Source organism: Primulina eburnea, chromosome 7 (assembly GCF_022965805.1).
Source record: "Primulina eburnea isolate SZY01 chromosome 7, ASM2296580v1, whole genome shotgun sequence".
Classification (NCBI taxonomy): Eukaryota; Viridiplantae; Streptophyta; class Magnoliopsida; order Lamiales; family Gesneriaceae; genus Primulina; species Primulina eburnea.
Genome location: NC_133107.1, coordinates 23,058,636 through 23,072,334, shown reverse-complemented (window position 1 = coordinate 23,072,334; position 13,699 = coordinate 23,058,636). Strand labels below are relative to the sequence as shown.

Below are 13,699 nucleotides of genomic sequence, written 5' to 3'. Positions count from 1 at the left end.
ATCGAAGAAAATCCTTGAATAAAATTTCTGTAGTAACCTGCTAAGCCTAGGAAACTGCGGATCTTTGATGCATTCTTCGGCTCAACTCAATCCTTAACGGCTTCCACCTTTGCTGGATCCACCTCAATACCACTGCTAGATACTATATGACCCAAAAATGCTTTTTTCTCCAACCAGAATTCACACTTACTGAATTTTGAATACAACTTGTGGCTCTGCAAAACCTGCAATACTGTTCTTAAATGCTGACTGTGCTCCTCATGGTTCTTCGAGTATATAAGAATGTCGTCAATGAACACTATGACGAACTAATCTAAGTAGGGTTGAAATACTCGGTTCATGAGGTCCATAAAAATTGCTGGAGCATTCGTCAGTCCGAACGGCATCTCTAAGAACTTGTAATGCCCATATCTGGTTCTGAAGGCTGTCTTATGAACATCTGCATCTTTCACCTTCAGCTGGTGATACCTCGATCGAAGATCTATCTTAGAGAACACTGTAGCTCCCTCCAACTGATCGAACAAGTCCTCGATCCTTGGAAGTGGGTATTTATTCTTGATTGTTACCTTGTTCAGTTCTCGGTAATCGATACACAGCCTCATGCTCCCATCCTTCTTCTTTACGAAGAGTACTGGTGCGCCCCATGGTGAGAAACTAGGGCGGATGAATTCGTTGTCTAGGAGCTCCTGAATCTGCTGCTTGAGCTCTAACATCTCTGCTGGAGCTAAACGATACGGTGCCTTAGAGATTGGCATGGTTCATGGCAAAAAATCAATGGCGAACTCCACCTCTCTCTCTGGTTGAAGGCCTGTGATGTCATCTGGAAAAACGTCAAGAAATTCTCTGACTACTGGTACATCAGATAATGACGGAGTGGTTACGTCAGGTGCAGAAACAACGTTGGCCCAGAAAGCCTGACAACCCTTGTGCATAAGTCTCCGCGCCTGCATGCAAGAGATCATGCGAGGGAAACTCCTCCATCTAGCTGGCTCAAAGAGAAACTGCTCCATGCCCAACGGTCTTACCAACACTGACCTCTTCTGGAAATCAATAAGAACTCTGTTCTTCGTCAGCCAGTCCATTCCCAAAATAATATCAAACTCTGGCATTGGCAGCACAATCAAATCGGCATACACTAGGTGGCCATGCAGTTCCAGATCGATGTCTCTGACCACGCTAGTATTTGTTAATTCTTCTCCTGATGGGACTGTCACTGTATAGCTCACGTCGAGTCCAATAGACTGGACGTCTATATGATCAGCGAACGTCTCCGAAATAAAAAAGTGGGTGGCCCCTGAATCTATCAAAGCCTTTGTGGCTACTCTCTTTATGAAAATATTTCCTGAGAGACGTTGGTACAACACAAAAACTTATATCCCAAAAATTCTAATCTTAACCTCAAGCACAGTAGAAAAATCTCTACCCAAGTCAACCAAAATACTACTAGCACACTAATAATCCAAAAAATCAAATTCAAAACATGAATGGAAAAACTAATATTGTGCTGAATTAAATAAGATTCCAGTCAACAAGGTCGTGTCTGGGTCCGCCTCCTGAGCATGCATGGCGAACACCTTTCCCTGAGTCACCCTTCCCTGGGTCGGCTGCATCCACTGTGGGCAGTCCTTCAACATGTGGTCACTGGCTCCACATTTAAAGCAATTGCCCGATCCCCTCAAACACTGTCCCGGATGTTGGCGATTACACTTCGGGCACACCGGGAAATTACCAGGCCTTTGAGGAGCCTTTTTCTGAGGGATAGGACCCATGCCCTTCGGCGGTCACTGAAATGGCCTCTTCCTCTGCTGTTCCTGGAAAGATCTCTTAAACTGGGGTCGGTGCTGTTGCTGCTGTTGAGGTGCCTGATAGGGCCTCTTGCCCTGTCTATCATTCTTGATGTCTCTTTGGTCCTGCTCTGCCGCCAAGGCTCTAGATACGGCAATAGTATAGGAAGGCGGACCAGCAACCCTCACATTACGGCGCAAGATCGGCCGTAACCCATCAATAAAATGCCTCAGCTTCTCCCGGGAATCATTTGCAATTCATGGCACGAAGTGACACCCCCTCTCGGACTTCCTCACAAACTCTGTTACGCTGCTGTCTCCTTGTCGCAGCGTCATGAACTCCCTGGTCAGTCTGGATTGTACTTCATCAGTTAAGTACTTGGAGTAGAAAACTTCTTTGAACCCATTCCACGTCAGTGTTTGCAAGTTCACTGACACTGATGCACTTTCCCACCAAATCCTGTCGTCCCCTGACAGAAGAAATGTGGCACACCTGACTCTGTCTGCATCCTGCAGCTCCATGAAATCAAAAATCACCTCGATGGATTTAATCCATCCCTCAGCCACCATCGGGTCAGTATTCCTCAAGAACTCTTTAGGATCCATCCTCTTAAACCCTTCATACACTGCCTCTGGTTTGGGCCTCGTCTCTGTGTCCAATGCAGCATTGTTCCCCGCAAACTATGTGAAGAACTGAGTCATACCTGCAAGCATCTGTGCCTGCATATCTGGCGGTGGGCGAGGAGGAATAGCCCCCTCCCCATCCCAAGCCTCTCTGTCCTCATCCCTTGCTCCACGGGCAACCAAACGTCTAGGAGGCATACCGTTCTAAAATTTACCCAACACATAATCCAGTATACAATAACCTAATATCAGTATCGTAGGATGCACAAAGTTTGAACTTAAAACATGTACATGCTGAAATCGTGACCTGATGCTTACTACATGAAAGAATTTAGAACTTTAAATCTTACAGACTTGAGGTGTGACTTCGTGAGCTTCTCGCAACTGGCAGAAGGCATAACCCTTAACAAGAACACCGCTCTGATACCAACTGTCACGTACCATACTTTTAAACTATTTGAAATTTGCGGAAAATAAAATTTATCTTAAATATAAAATAAACTTTCAAATTGTGATCATCCATAATCCGTTCTAAAAAAATAATTGCAACCAAACGTTCAAAATTTAAAATATTGCTAAAGCATTTGACTAGGAATCATGACAATAACATAAAATCATAGTTTTTAAACTTTCATAAATTCTTACAAATATAGCGGTCCTCGGGTTTAGCCTCCCGCTCAGTCCAATCCAGCTCGCTGGTCCTCACCCCTCGTCTCCTCAAATGCATCCTCACCTGCATCGATCAAGTCTAGTGAGTCTAAAGACTCAACATGTATAAACTGGGAGTAACGAGTAATGTAACGCCCCAGATTCGACGACTGTCATCACTGTATCAAGACGAGTCTTTCTAGCGTGCTTATGTACTCACTCACACGCACCCTGGGAAACTTCCCAGGAGGTCACACATCCCAAAATTGCCCCAAGTCAAGCACGCTTAACTTTGGAGTTCTTATGTGATGAGCTACCGAAAAGAATATGCACCTTCTTGATATGAGTAGTACAAATCAAATCTTTTAAGCCCTCTTCAACTGTACAGTCCATTACATTGAACAGTCTCGGAATCCCTCTCATTGCCGTGTGGGTCGGTTCATTCATGTTCCCTCCACCTAGAAGCCTGCCAGGAGCCGCTCATTGTCCGAGCAACTGATGGCACCGGCGATCACCCCCCGCCCTCTTCGGCCCCGGGCCTCACATAACGCCCCGAGGGCTGAAAAATGTAAAATGTTTTAGTTGGAAACAAGATTCTGGAGTTTGACAAAATGTAAATCAATCAATTAACAAAATATGAATCAACTGATGTGCACAAGCATATTCGGCAACTGAAGACAGTTGACACAATGATACGAAGTAAAATGATCAGTTGAAAGTGATCAGTTAAAAACAGAATGTCTTAAAAGCTTCTCAACTGAAGACATATCGGGAAAGACCAAAGGAGACAAACGAATAACAAGAGTGTCGCACCTCGATCACTACAGCATAGAACAATGTGTTTCGGCTATTGCATTTAAGACGCCGTATCACAATCAATGAAGAGGACATTGCCCAAGGAATGATGAAGAAGCAATCAACGGATACTAGAATTCAAATGCATATAAAAGTTACCGTTGAAAAAGAAGTATAAATATAACTGAAGAACAGCAGATGAACAAGTGACAATCATTCAATCTTAAGCTTGCTGTTACTCTGTCAAAATCTTAGCTCACTCTCATTTGAATTATTCGTAGCAATCAAGGCTACAATCTGAGCTTATTAGCACTCTCTAAAAAGTTGTTAGACTCAATTGTGCAAATATCAGTTACGTACTGAAAATATTGTGTATAACTAAGAGTTTCAGTTTTGGCAGTTGTAAGTCCAAACTGAAGTGGGTCTGTACAAGTGTTGTATTTGATCAAAGTCTTTTAGTGAATATCCTATCCTTGTGATAGAAGGGGTGACGTAGGAGTAATTAAATTCTCCGAACATCCAGAAACAACTCTTGCATATTTATTTCAGTTTTTGTATTCTATCTTTCAGTTAGTTACTTTCCGCAACTACTCCAATTTAACTGATTGTTATTGACCAACAAGATTCCGAGTATCAGTTTGTCACTAAACTGAACTCAAATATTCTTAAAGAACTATTTTAAGAGTGAGTGTTTATTCAACCCCCCCCCCCCCCCTTCTAAACACTCTTAGTGTGATAACCGATCCTATCAAGTGGTATCAGAGCAGTTGAATCTTGTTTTTTGAATACTTCTGATCTAAAAATCTGTTAGAATTACTTCTTTCAATAAAATTCCTATGTTCTCAAGAGAAGATTTTGATGACTGGAAAATAAGAATGCAGGCTCACTTAGCTGCACAAGATGATGATATGTGGTTTGTCATAACAGACGGACCCATGAAGATTCTGAAAGCAAACACAACAATAGCTATAACTGAAGGGGCACCACAGAGAATTCAGAAGCCCAGAGAAGAGTGGACAACTGAGGACAAGAGAAAAGCCAATCTTGACAACGTGACCAAAGATACTCTATACAAAACATTGGATAAAGCAACCTTCAACAAAATAAAGATGTGCAAAACAGCAAAAGAAATTTGGGAGAAGTTGATTCAGTTGTATGAAAGAAACGACCAAACAAAAGAAAATAAACTATCTGTTGCTGTCCTGAAATTCGACAATATCAAAATGAAGGTTGGAGAGTCAATGAATGAGTATGATGAAAGAGTGAGCAGTAATGTAAATGAATTAAATGCACTCGGAAAAGTGCATACTAACAAAGAAGTTGCATTGAAAGTAATGAGAGGTCTTCCAAAGGAATGGGACGTCAAAACAATGGCTATGAGAGAATCAAAAGACTTGAATCAGATCGAAATTCATGAACTGTTCGCTGACTTAAAAGCTTATGAATTTGAATTGCAGAACAGAGAAGGAGAACCATCTGCTCCCACAACTACAACTGCCTTAGCAGCTGTCAGAACTGAATCAAACAGTTCAACTGAGAAATCTGCTGATCAATTAAGCAGTGATGCAATGTCATTATTCATCAAAAAGTTCGGGAGGTTCATGAGAAAGAACCAAGGAAACTTTCAGAAGCAATACCAGAAAAACAATCCAAAAGAAGAAACAAATGCTTGCTACAATTGTGGTAAAACAGGTCATTACATTGCAGACTGTCCTAAACCTAAAAAGGACAGTCAAGGATCAACTGACAGAAGAAAGAAACCATATGATCATAAAAGAAGGCCCAGAGAAGATAAGAAAACCTACAGAAAGAAACACGAAGTTCTACTAGCTGAAGAAAGCAAATCCAGATGGGCAGAAACTGATAGTGATGAATCAGAACCAGAAAGTTCATAAAGCTCAAGTGATGAAGAGGAGGTCAAATGCCTAATGGCAAATCATACTGAAGCAGAATTGACAAGTCACCAGGTATTTGATTTTAGTTCAATTGACTTTACAAGAGAAGAACTCATCTTGACATTGCATGATATGGTAAATGAGTACCAAAAACTTGTATCATCATTTGAGGAAATAAAATCAAAGCAAATCCCATAGACAACAAAACCAAAACTGATGAGTCAGTTGATGTGTTGAGTCTAAGAAGGGAAATTGCTGAAATGAAAAAAGAAAGAAAGAAAGATCAGTCACTGATCCAGAAATTGATCCTTGAAAATTCAAAACAGACTGAACTCATTCAATCCTGGAATAAGTCTTCTACTGCATTAAATGAAATGCATAACTCACAAAAATCAGTTTGTGACAAAACTGGTTTAGGATTCAGTAATCAAGGAGAAATGTTTTCAAATGATACACAACCACTGTTGACAGCAAACAAAGGAAAGTACATTCAATTTGCCAGATCAACAGTAGATCGAGAAAAATTTGAGCCTAGCAAAATGAATAAACAATCCATTGAAAATATGTATAAGGGCAAAAGACATGGAGTTGGTTACAGTCCAAAAATCTCTACTGACTCAGTAAGTCAGTCATCAAAAATGTTTGGAAGGAATCGTTCAAATAACTACTCGAGTTATCACAACTGCAAACCAGTTCAGAAAAGATACAGACTAAACAATCAGTCGAACCAAATCAAAATGCATACTGTGTCATCTATACAACACACACCTAACACACAGAAGCCGAGAAAAACAATTTGGAACACAGCTACTGGAAAAACAGTTAGACTAATCCAAGTATGGATTCCAAAGGGACTAATAAATCGTGGACCCAAATAAGGGTACCAAATCATATTATGAATGTGCTTGCAGGTAACAGGTAAAAATAGAAATTCAATATGGTATTTGGACAGCGGTTGCTCACGACATATGACAGGAGATGCAAATGTGCTATCTCAACTGACCAAATATAGTGGTCCAAACATCAGCTTCGGAGATAATTCCAAAGGTAAAACCGTGGGTAAGGGTAAGATTATCCATGGTAACTTTACTATTAAAGATGTTTTATTGGTAGAAAATCTAAAGTATAACTTGATTAGTATAAGTCAATTATGCGACAATGGATTTCTAGTACAGTTTGATAAAAACTCATGCTCAGTTAAAACATCAACTGATGAAATCATACTAACTGGCAAACGATGTGGAAACACATTAAAGTCAGTTGGAATGAACAGCCTCATGCACCAGTCTGCTTCATTGCTTCAAATTCATCTCAAAACTGGTTGTGGCATAAAAGGTTAAATCATTTGAACTTTAAATCCATTGCTTATCTGAGTAAACATGAACTTGTAACTGGTCTGCCCAAAATAAATTTTTCAAAAGAAAAACTTTGCTCAGCATGTCAATATGGAAAACAAGTACGATCTTATTTCAAAAACAAGGGCTGTAAATCTTCATCCCGATGCTTAGAACTATTGCACATGGATCTCTTCGGTCCAATTCCAGTCATGAGCTCAGGGGGAATGAAATACACCCTGGTGGTCGTAGATGACTTTTCAAGATTTACTTGGGTTATATTTCTAAAATCCAAAGACCATACGGCTGCACAACTGATTAAACTTTTCAAAAGACTTTTAAATGAAAAAACAGTTGGGATTGATCGAATCAGATCTGATCGAGGAACTGAATTCATCAATCAAACACTTTCAAATTTTCTAGAAAATGCTGGAATCAAGCATGAGCTCTCAGCAGCAAGAACTCCTCAGCAAAACGGTGTAGCTGAGAGAAGAAATCGGACCCTAAAGGAAGCTGCTAGAACAATGCTTGCTGATTCTGGGATTTCTCAAAGATTTTGGGCAGAGGCAGTAAACACTGCGTGCTATACTCAGAACTGATCGATGATTAATAAGAATCATATGAAAACACCATATGAGATCTGGCATGGAAGAAAAAGTATAATCACCTATTTTAAAATATTTGGCTGTAGATGCTTCATTCATGATAATGGTAAAAATTATTTAAAGGCATTTGATGCAAAATCTGCAGAAGGAATTTTCCTTGGATATTCATCAGTTAGTATAGCTTATAGAGTCTTTAATAAGAAAACTTTAAATGTGGAAGAATCTGCGCATGTTAATTTTGATGAACATGAACTAACTGACAAGCCAACTGATCAAGTTGAGCTAGCTGATCGATTGACATATATTAGCTTGGACGATGATGATAGAGATGAAAGTCATAACAATCAAGACATCTTCCAAACACCAGAACCAGAGATTTTAGACCAATTAAATGAGCATGAAGTCAATGACAACAATCAGTTGTTAAAGGAAACTGATAGCATTCAAATACCAGCTGGTGAGACATCAACTGAAGCTGAAAATCACACTCAGATGCCAACTGAAGAAGTTGCAGATGCAACAAATACAGAATACAGATGGAGAAAATCACATCCACCTCATCTGGTAATAGGAAATCCATCTGATCCTGTAAGAACTCGTAATCAAATGTTAAATTTATTTATTCACTCAGCTTTTGTCTCACAACTGGAACCAAAGAAAACTGATGAAGCTCTTGCTGATCCCAACTGGGTAAATGCTATGCAAGAAGAGCTAAATCAGTTCACTCACAATAACGTCTGGAACTTAGTTCCAAGACCAACTTCAAAAACCATTATAGGTACGAAATGGGTTTACAGGAATAAGCTAAACGAGGATGGCTCAGTTATACGCAACAAAGCAAGACTAGTAGCACAGGGATATAGGCAAGAAGAAGGAATTGACTATGATGAGACGTATGCTCCAGTTGCAAGATTGGAAGCAATCAGGATATTTCTTGCTTATGCATCCCACAAAAACTACAAAGTTTATCAGATGGATGTGAAAAGTGCATTCCTAAATGGTCAGTTACAGGAAGAAGTATATGTCGAACAACCTCCAGGTTTTATTAATCACAAATTTCCTGATCACGTATATTATTTAAACAAAGCATTATATGGTCTTAAACAAGCTCCCAGAGCTTCGTACGAAACTCTCTCAAAATTTCTAACTGATCATGATTTTTCAGTAGGATCAGTTGATAAGACCCTATTCAACTTTACTAAAAATAATCATATCTTGTTAGTTCAAATTTATGTTGATGATATAATTTTTGGGTCAACTAACCCCAAATTGTGTGAAAAGTTTGCTAAGTTAATGCAGGATAAATTTGAAATGAGTATGATGGGTGAACTGACATTCTTTCTTGGACTGCAAGTGAAGCAACTGGAAACTGGTATATTCATTAGTCAAACAAAATATACAAAGAAGCTGCTAAAGAAATTTGGTATGGAATCATGTTCAGCAGCAACAACTCCCATGAGCTCATCAGTTAAGCTAGACATTGACGAAGGGGGAATATCAGTAGAAGCGACATTATACAGAGGATTAATAGGTTCATTGCTATACCTAACAGCCAGTCGCCCTGATATTGTTTTTGCTGTCTGTATGTGTGCCAGATTTCAAGCAAACCCTAAGCAATCACATTTCTCAGCAGCCAAAAGAATTCTAAGATATCTTAAGGATACACAAAATGTTGGATTATGGTATTCCAAAGACTCCACCTTCAATTTAGTTGGATACTCAGATGCAGATTTTGCAGGATGTAAGCTTGATCGCAAAAGTACAAGTGGATCTTGTCAATTCTTAGGAGATAGACTGATCTCTTGGTTCAACAAGAAACAGCCATCTATAGCTACATCAACTACTGAAGCAGAATATCTTGCTGCTGGTAGCTGTTGTGCACAACTGATTTGGATTCAACAACAACAAAAGGATTATGGAGTCAAGTCAACTGAATCGCCCATATTTTGTGATAATACAAGCACAATTGCCATTACTTATAATCCAGTTCTTCACTCAAGGACCAAGCATATAGATGTCAGGCATCACTTTATCAGGGATCATGCATTGAAGAAGGATATTCGACTAGAATATATTTCAACTGAACAGCAAGCAGCTGACATCTTCACAAAACCATTACCCGAGGCTAAGTTTTCTTATTTTAGAAATATACTTGGCTTAATTGATTTGTCTTAGAAATTATTAATTTTGCTTCACTAACAGAATTATATGCATAAAATAAGAACACAACAAATCAAAAATAACACTTTATTAATCATACCAATGTTTCCAGTTTACAGAACATATCATGACATAAACTGAATCAAGTCATGCTCTAACCCAATCATTTAATTCATAAATTCGAACTCTAGCAAATGCCCTAGATTTTGAAATCTTATCAATAACATGCCACTCCTTCCACAACAACGCCTCCAAAAGACAATCGTCTTCAACCAAATCTCTAACATGCCTAACTTCAAAACGTGCAAGATACTTCAGTGCTCTTGCCTCCTGAGCACGAGTAGGAATAGCACCACTGTCACTAACCCTCTTTAATTCATGAATTTTCTCCCATGTTGTCAACACCTTCTGCAGGACATATCTTTCCATTTTTCTTTTGATATCTGCTAACCGAGGAGCTGATTGTTCAGTCACATGGACATGAGTACTGCTGCATGTATCAGAATCGGACATATTGAAATATTTTGCACTAATACTGCATTACACTCTAATCACTATCATCTTATTTATAGGACAAAGACATTGGAGAAGCTGAAGAGTCTCAAGTTAATTAAAGAGGCTTTCACATATACCGAGGACTATTAAGTTATCAGTTGTTCACTATCAACTGACACTAGTTTAATTTTCATTAGCAACCGATTAAATAGTATCAGTTCATAATAAATTTATGATAATTAGTTTCTTAAACAGTTTACTTGTCTACTTATCACAAATATTCTTTGTTTGCTCATAAGTTTGCAACTGATGAATTTGACACAGATCATTATGTGCAGAAATGAAGAAAAATGACGCATCATCAAAATAAACATTTTATTTATCCATAAATTTTGTAGAGAACAACATGTTGATAAGTCTCTTCAACACTAGCTATCCACATCCTCATCCAAACAGCCAAAGCTGAGGAAGAAGTCTTGGAGAAGCTGTGAGAAGAAGCAATGCCGTTAAGGATCTCCAGCTCCTTGCGAAGCATCAGCTCATAGAGATGGCCTTCCTTGAAAGCATCCACCTCCACAGAAATATTTAAGTGCCTTCGCACCTCTTTCAGCTGGGCCATCCGCTTGAAAGTGGTAACCCTCCCAGAATTGTACAGAAGCTCCAGCTCCTGTAACTCTTCCCAATAGGGAAGACTGGCATAAAAAACCTTGTCTTCTATGGCAGCTTTTTCAGCTTCAAGCGAAAATGGAGAAACGTTTGAACTGCCTACTCCTTCCATTTTTTTTCCTTCTGATACTTGTGACTAATTTCTCTACTTTTATTTATAGGTCAAGACGAGGAAAATGAAACGACACTTCCTTAAATGATGATTACACTACTAAGTCTCAAGATTGTCTTAATTAATCAGCATTATTTTATTTTAACGCATGTGTTTAGGGGGAATGGTGGTTTAAGAGGTTAACTGAGAAGACAGTTGTTAGTGTATTCTCAACTGAAAGGACTCAGCTTCACTAACTGATCGATCAGTTGACAATTTCACTAATCTTCTCATATAAGTTAATTAATTAAATCTATTATATTCCAAATCAAAAGATGTGACTGTCTGCCAAATCATGATGAATTTCAGATTATAACGTGGACACATTTTTAACCATTCAAAATTGTACACACGCTTACAGCACACGTACACACATTTCTTATTCAAAATTTTTCCTGGACTGACACGTGTCCAATAATTCAAACAGTCACAAACAAAAAGTATTTTACCCGCTTTGATTCAGTTCGTCTTCCTTACATTCACGATTATTCTCTATTCTCAAAGCAAATCTATAATTTTTGTCTCTAACAGGAAATCACTCAGCTATCAATGGCAACTCAAATTCCTGCTCATATATTGAATGCACTGGTCATCGATTTTGACTCCGTTCTATCGATTCAAGAAACAGATATTAAGGATGTATTTCTAAAGCTTGAATCAGTAGGTCTCAGGAAGTTCTTAGGACAATCTTCCCAGAAGATATATCTCAAAGAAGTCAACGAATTCTACAGAAAAGGATTTATCACTAATAATGACACTATATCTGTAACTATTAACGATCAGTTGTTACGTCTTTCTGAGGAATCTTTCAGAGAAATCTTTTCTCTACCAACTGATGGTTATGTGAATTTTTCTGAAGTGAAAACTCAGGACATTGAAGAAATGCAATCCCGACTATCTGCTGATGGACAAAAAATCAAGGTTTCCGATCCAAAGAAGGAACTGAAACCAGAAATTCAGTTACTAGCTGATATCGTAGCAAAGGGAATATTAGCAAAAGCCGGTTCTTACGCTGCTCTTACACTCGAAAAATTCCAGGTAATGACCTTAATCATGAGGGAAAAGAAAGTAAATTGGAGATTTATTCTGTTTAACATCTTGAAGAATATGCTCAAGTCATCCAAACAATCATGTGGCTTTGCTATCCAGATCAGTTATCTATTAAAACTGAAAGGTTTAGTAACTGAAAATGCTGAAGTATCATCAAAATTCAAAGTTTTTACTGCCAAAAACGTCTTGGTATCAAGGAGCAAACTGGAAGTTGAATCATCACCAGTTAAGAAGGTCAAAACGACAAAAAGAAAACTGATTCTCAGTGAATCAGACACAGAGAAAACTCCTTCACCGAGGCTTGTCAAAAGACCAAGGACTAAAAGAACCAAAACAACAACCAGAATAGAAGTTTTTCAATCAGCTGATCAACAACCCATTCAAGCTATACCCTTACAAGTACTCTCACCTGATGAACCAATTACCAAAGCCACGACAACAGCTAAAGTTAAAGCCCCATTAACCCTTGTGAATCACCCTACCATCTTGCCAAGGGCCAGATCTAAAGGCATAATATTAAGAGAACCAGTGCAATCAACACACTCAGGGATGGATCTTCCTCACATTCTTTCAACTGATAAAGGAAAAGGACACCTAGCTGAAGAATCCCGGCCATCCAATGTGATTCAAACACACATTGACCTTGTTTGGGAACAAGTCAATGCCTTTTCCACATCACAATTAAAATCTTTTGACCGTTGGAAAAGCTTCAGAACAGAAATCTTTGCTAAAGAACTAAAGCATAGATCTCAACTGAAAAAATTCATCAAATTAGAAGCAATTGTGATGAAAGTAGTCAAAGCTGCTACCATTTCACAAGCATTAGAAAGGCAGAAATACTTCTTTGATCAAATTCGCGCCAAAAAGTTAGTAAAAATGGTAGCACAGCTGAAGTCCAACTACCATCCAACAAGTCCAACCGCATACAATGATAGAGCTGTGTTCACTCAACTGGACGCAGATCTTAGTAGCCTCCAAAGGGAAATAAGATTTTGGGAAGAAGATCAGGAACTGGTTATTCATGAAAAACCTTTCAACTCAAATCCTGGAAAAGATTCATCCTTCTCTCCACAGAAAGAACCATCTCCACTACAGTCAACTGAAAACCCAGTTCAGGAAATGCCTCAATCTTCTCAGCAAGAACAACAATTATACTCTGAAGAAGAACTATCTTTGGCAAACATCGATGAAATCATTCAAGCCGTTGCATTAGAAGCTCAGTATGACCCAGTTGCTCAGTCAGCTGAACAACCAGAGCAAGATATTAAAATATCATCTGAAGCTCCAACTGAGTCACTCATTGATGAAAAAGTTATATCTGCTCAAACTGAAGACTCAACTGAAGAACCAATCCAAAATTCAGAAAAAGAGATAACTGCATCAGAAAAATCTCAAACTGAAGTACCTGTTCAGTCAGAAATTTTTGCTGAACAAGTTACTCAAACTGACGAACAAGCAAAACCATCAGACCCAGAAACTGCTGAACATAAAG

At 38.7% G+C, this 13,699-nt stretch overlaps 1 protein-coding gene across 1 annotated transcript; it reads right to left on the bottom strand.

Annotated features, from left to right (window-relative positions):
- Positions 1-758: 758 nt before the first annotated feature.
- On the bottom strand, positions 759-1,769 carry LOC140835790 (uncharacterized). Its single transcript, XM_073201197.1, has 3 exons — positions 1,575-1,769; positions 1,398-1,451; positions 759-944 (listed from the first exon to the last, which is right to left on the bottom strand). The coding sequence occupies exons 1-3, from the start codon at positions 1,767-1,769 to the stop codon at positions 759-761; spliced, it is 435 nt and encodes a 144-aa protein (XP_073057298.1).
- Between the last annotated feature and the right edge of the window lie 11,930 nt (positions 1,770-13,699).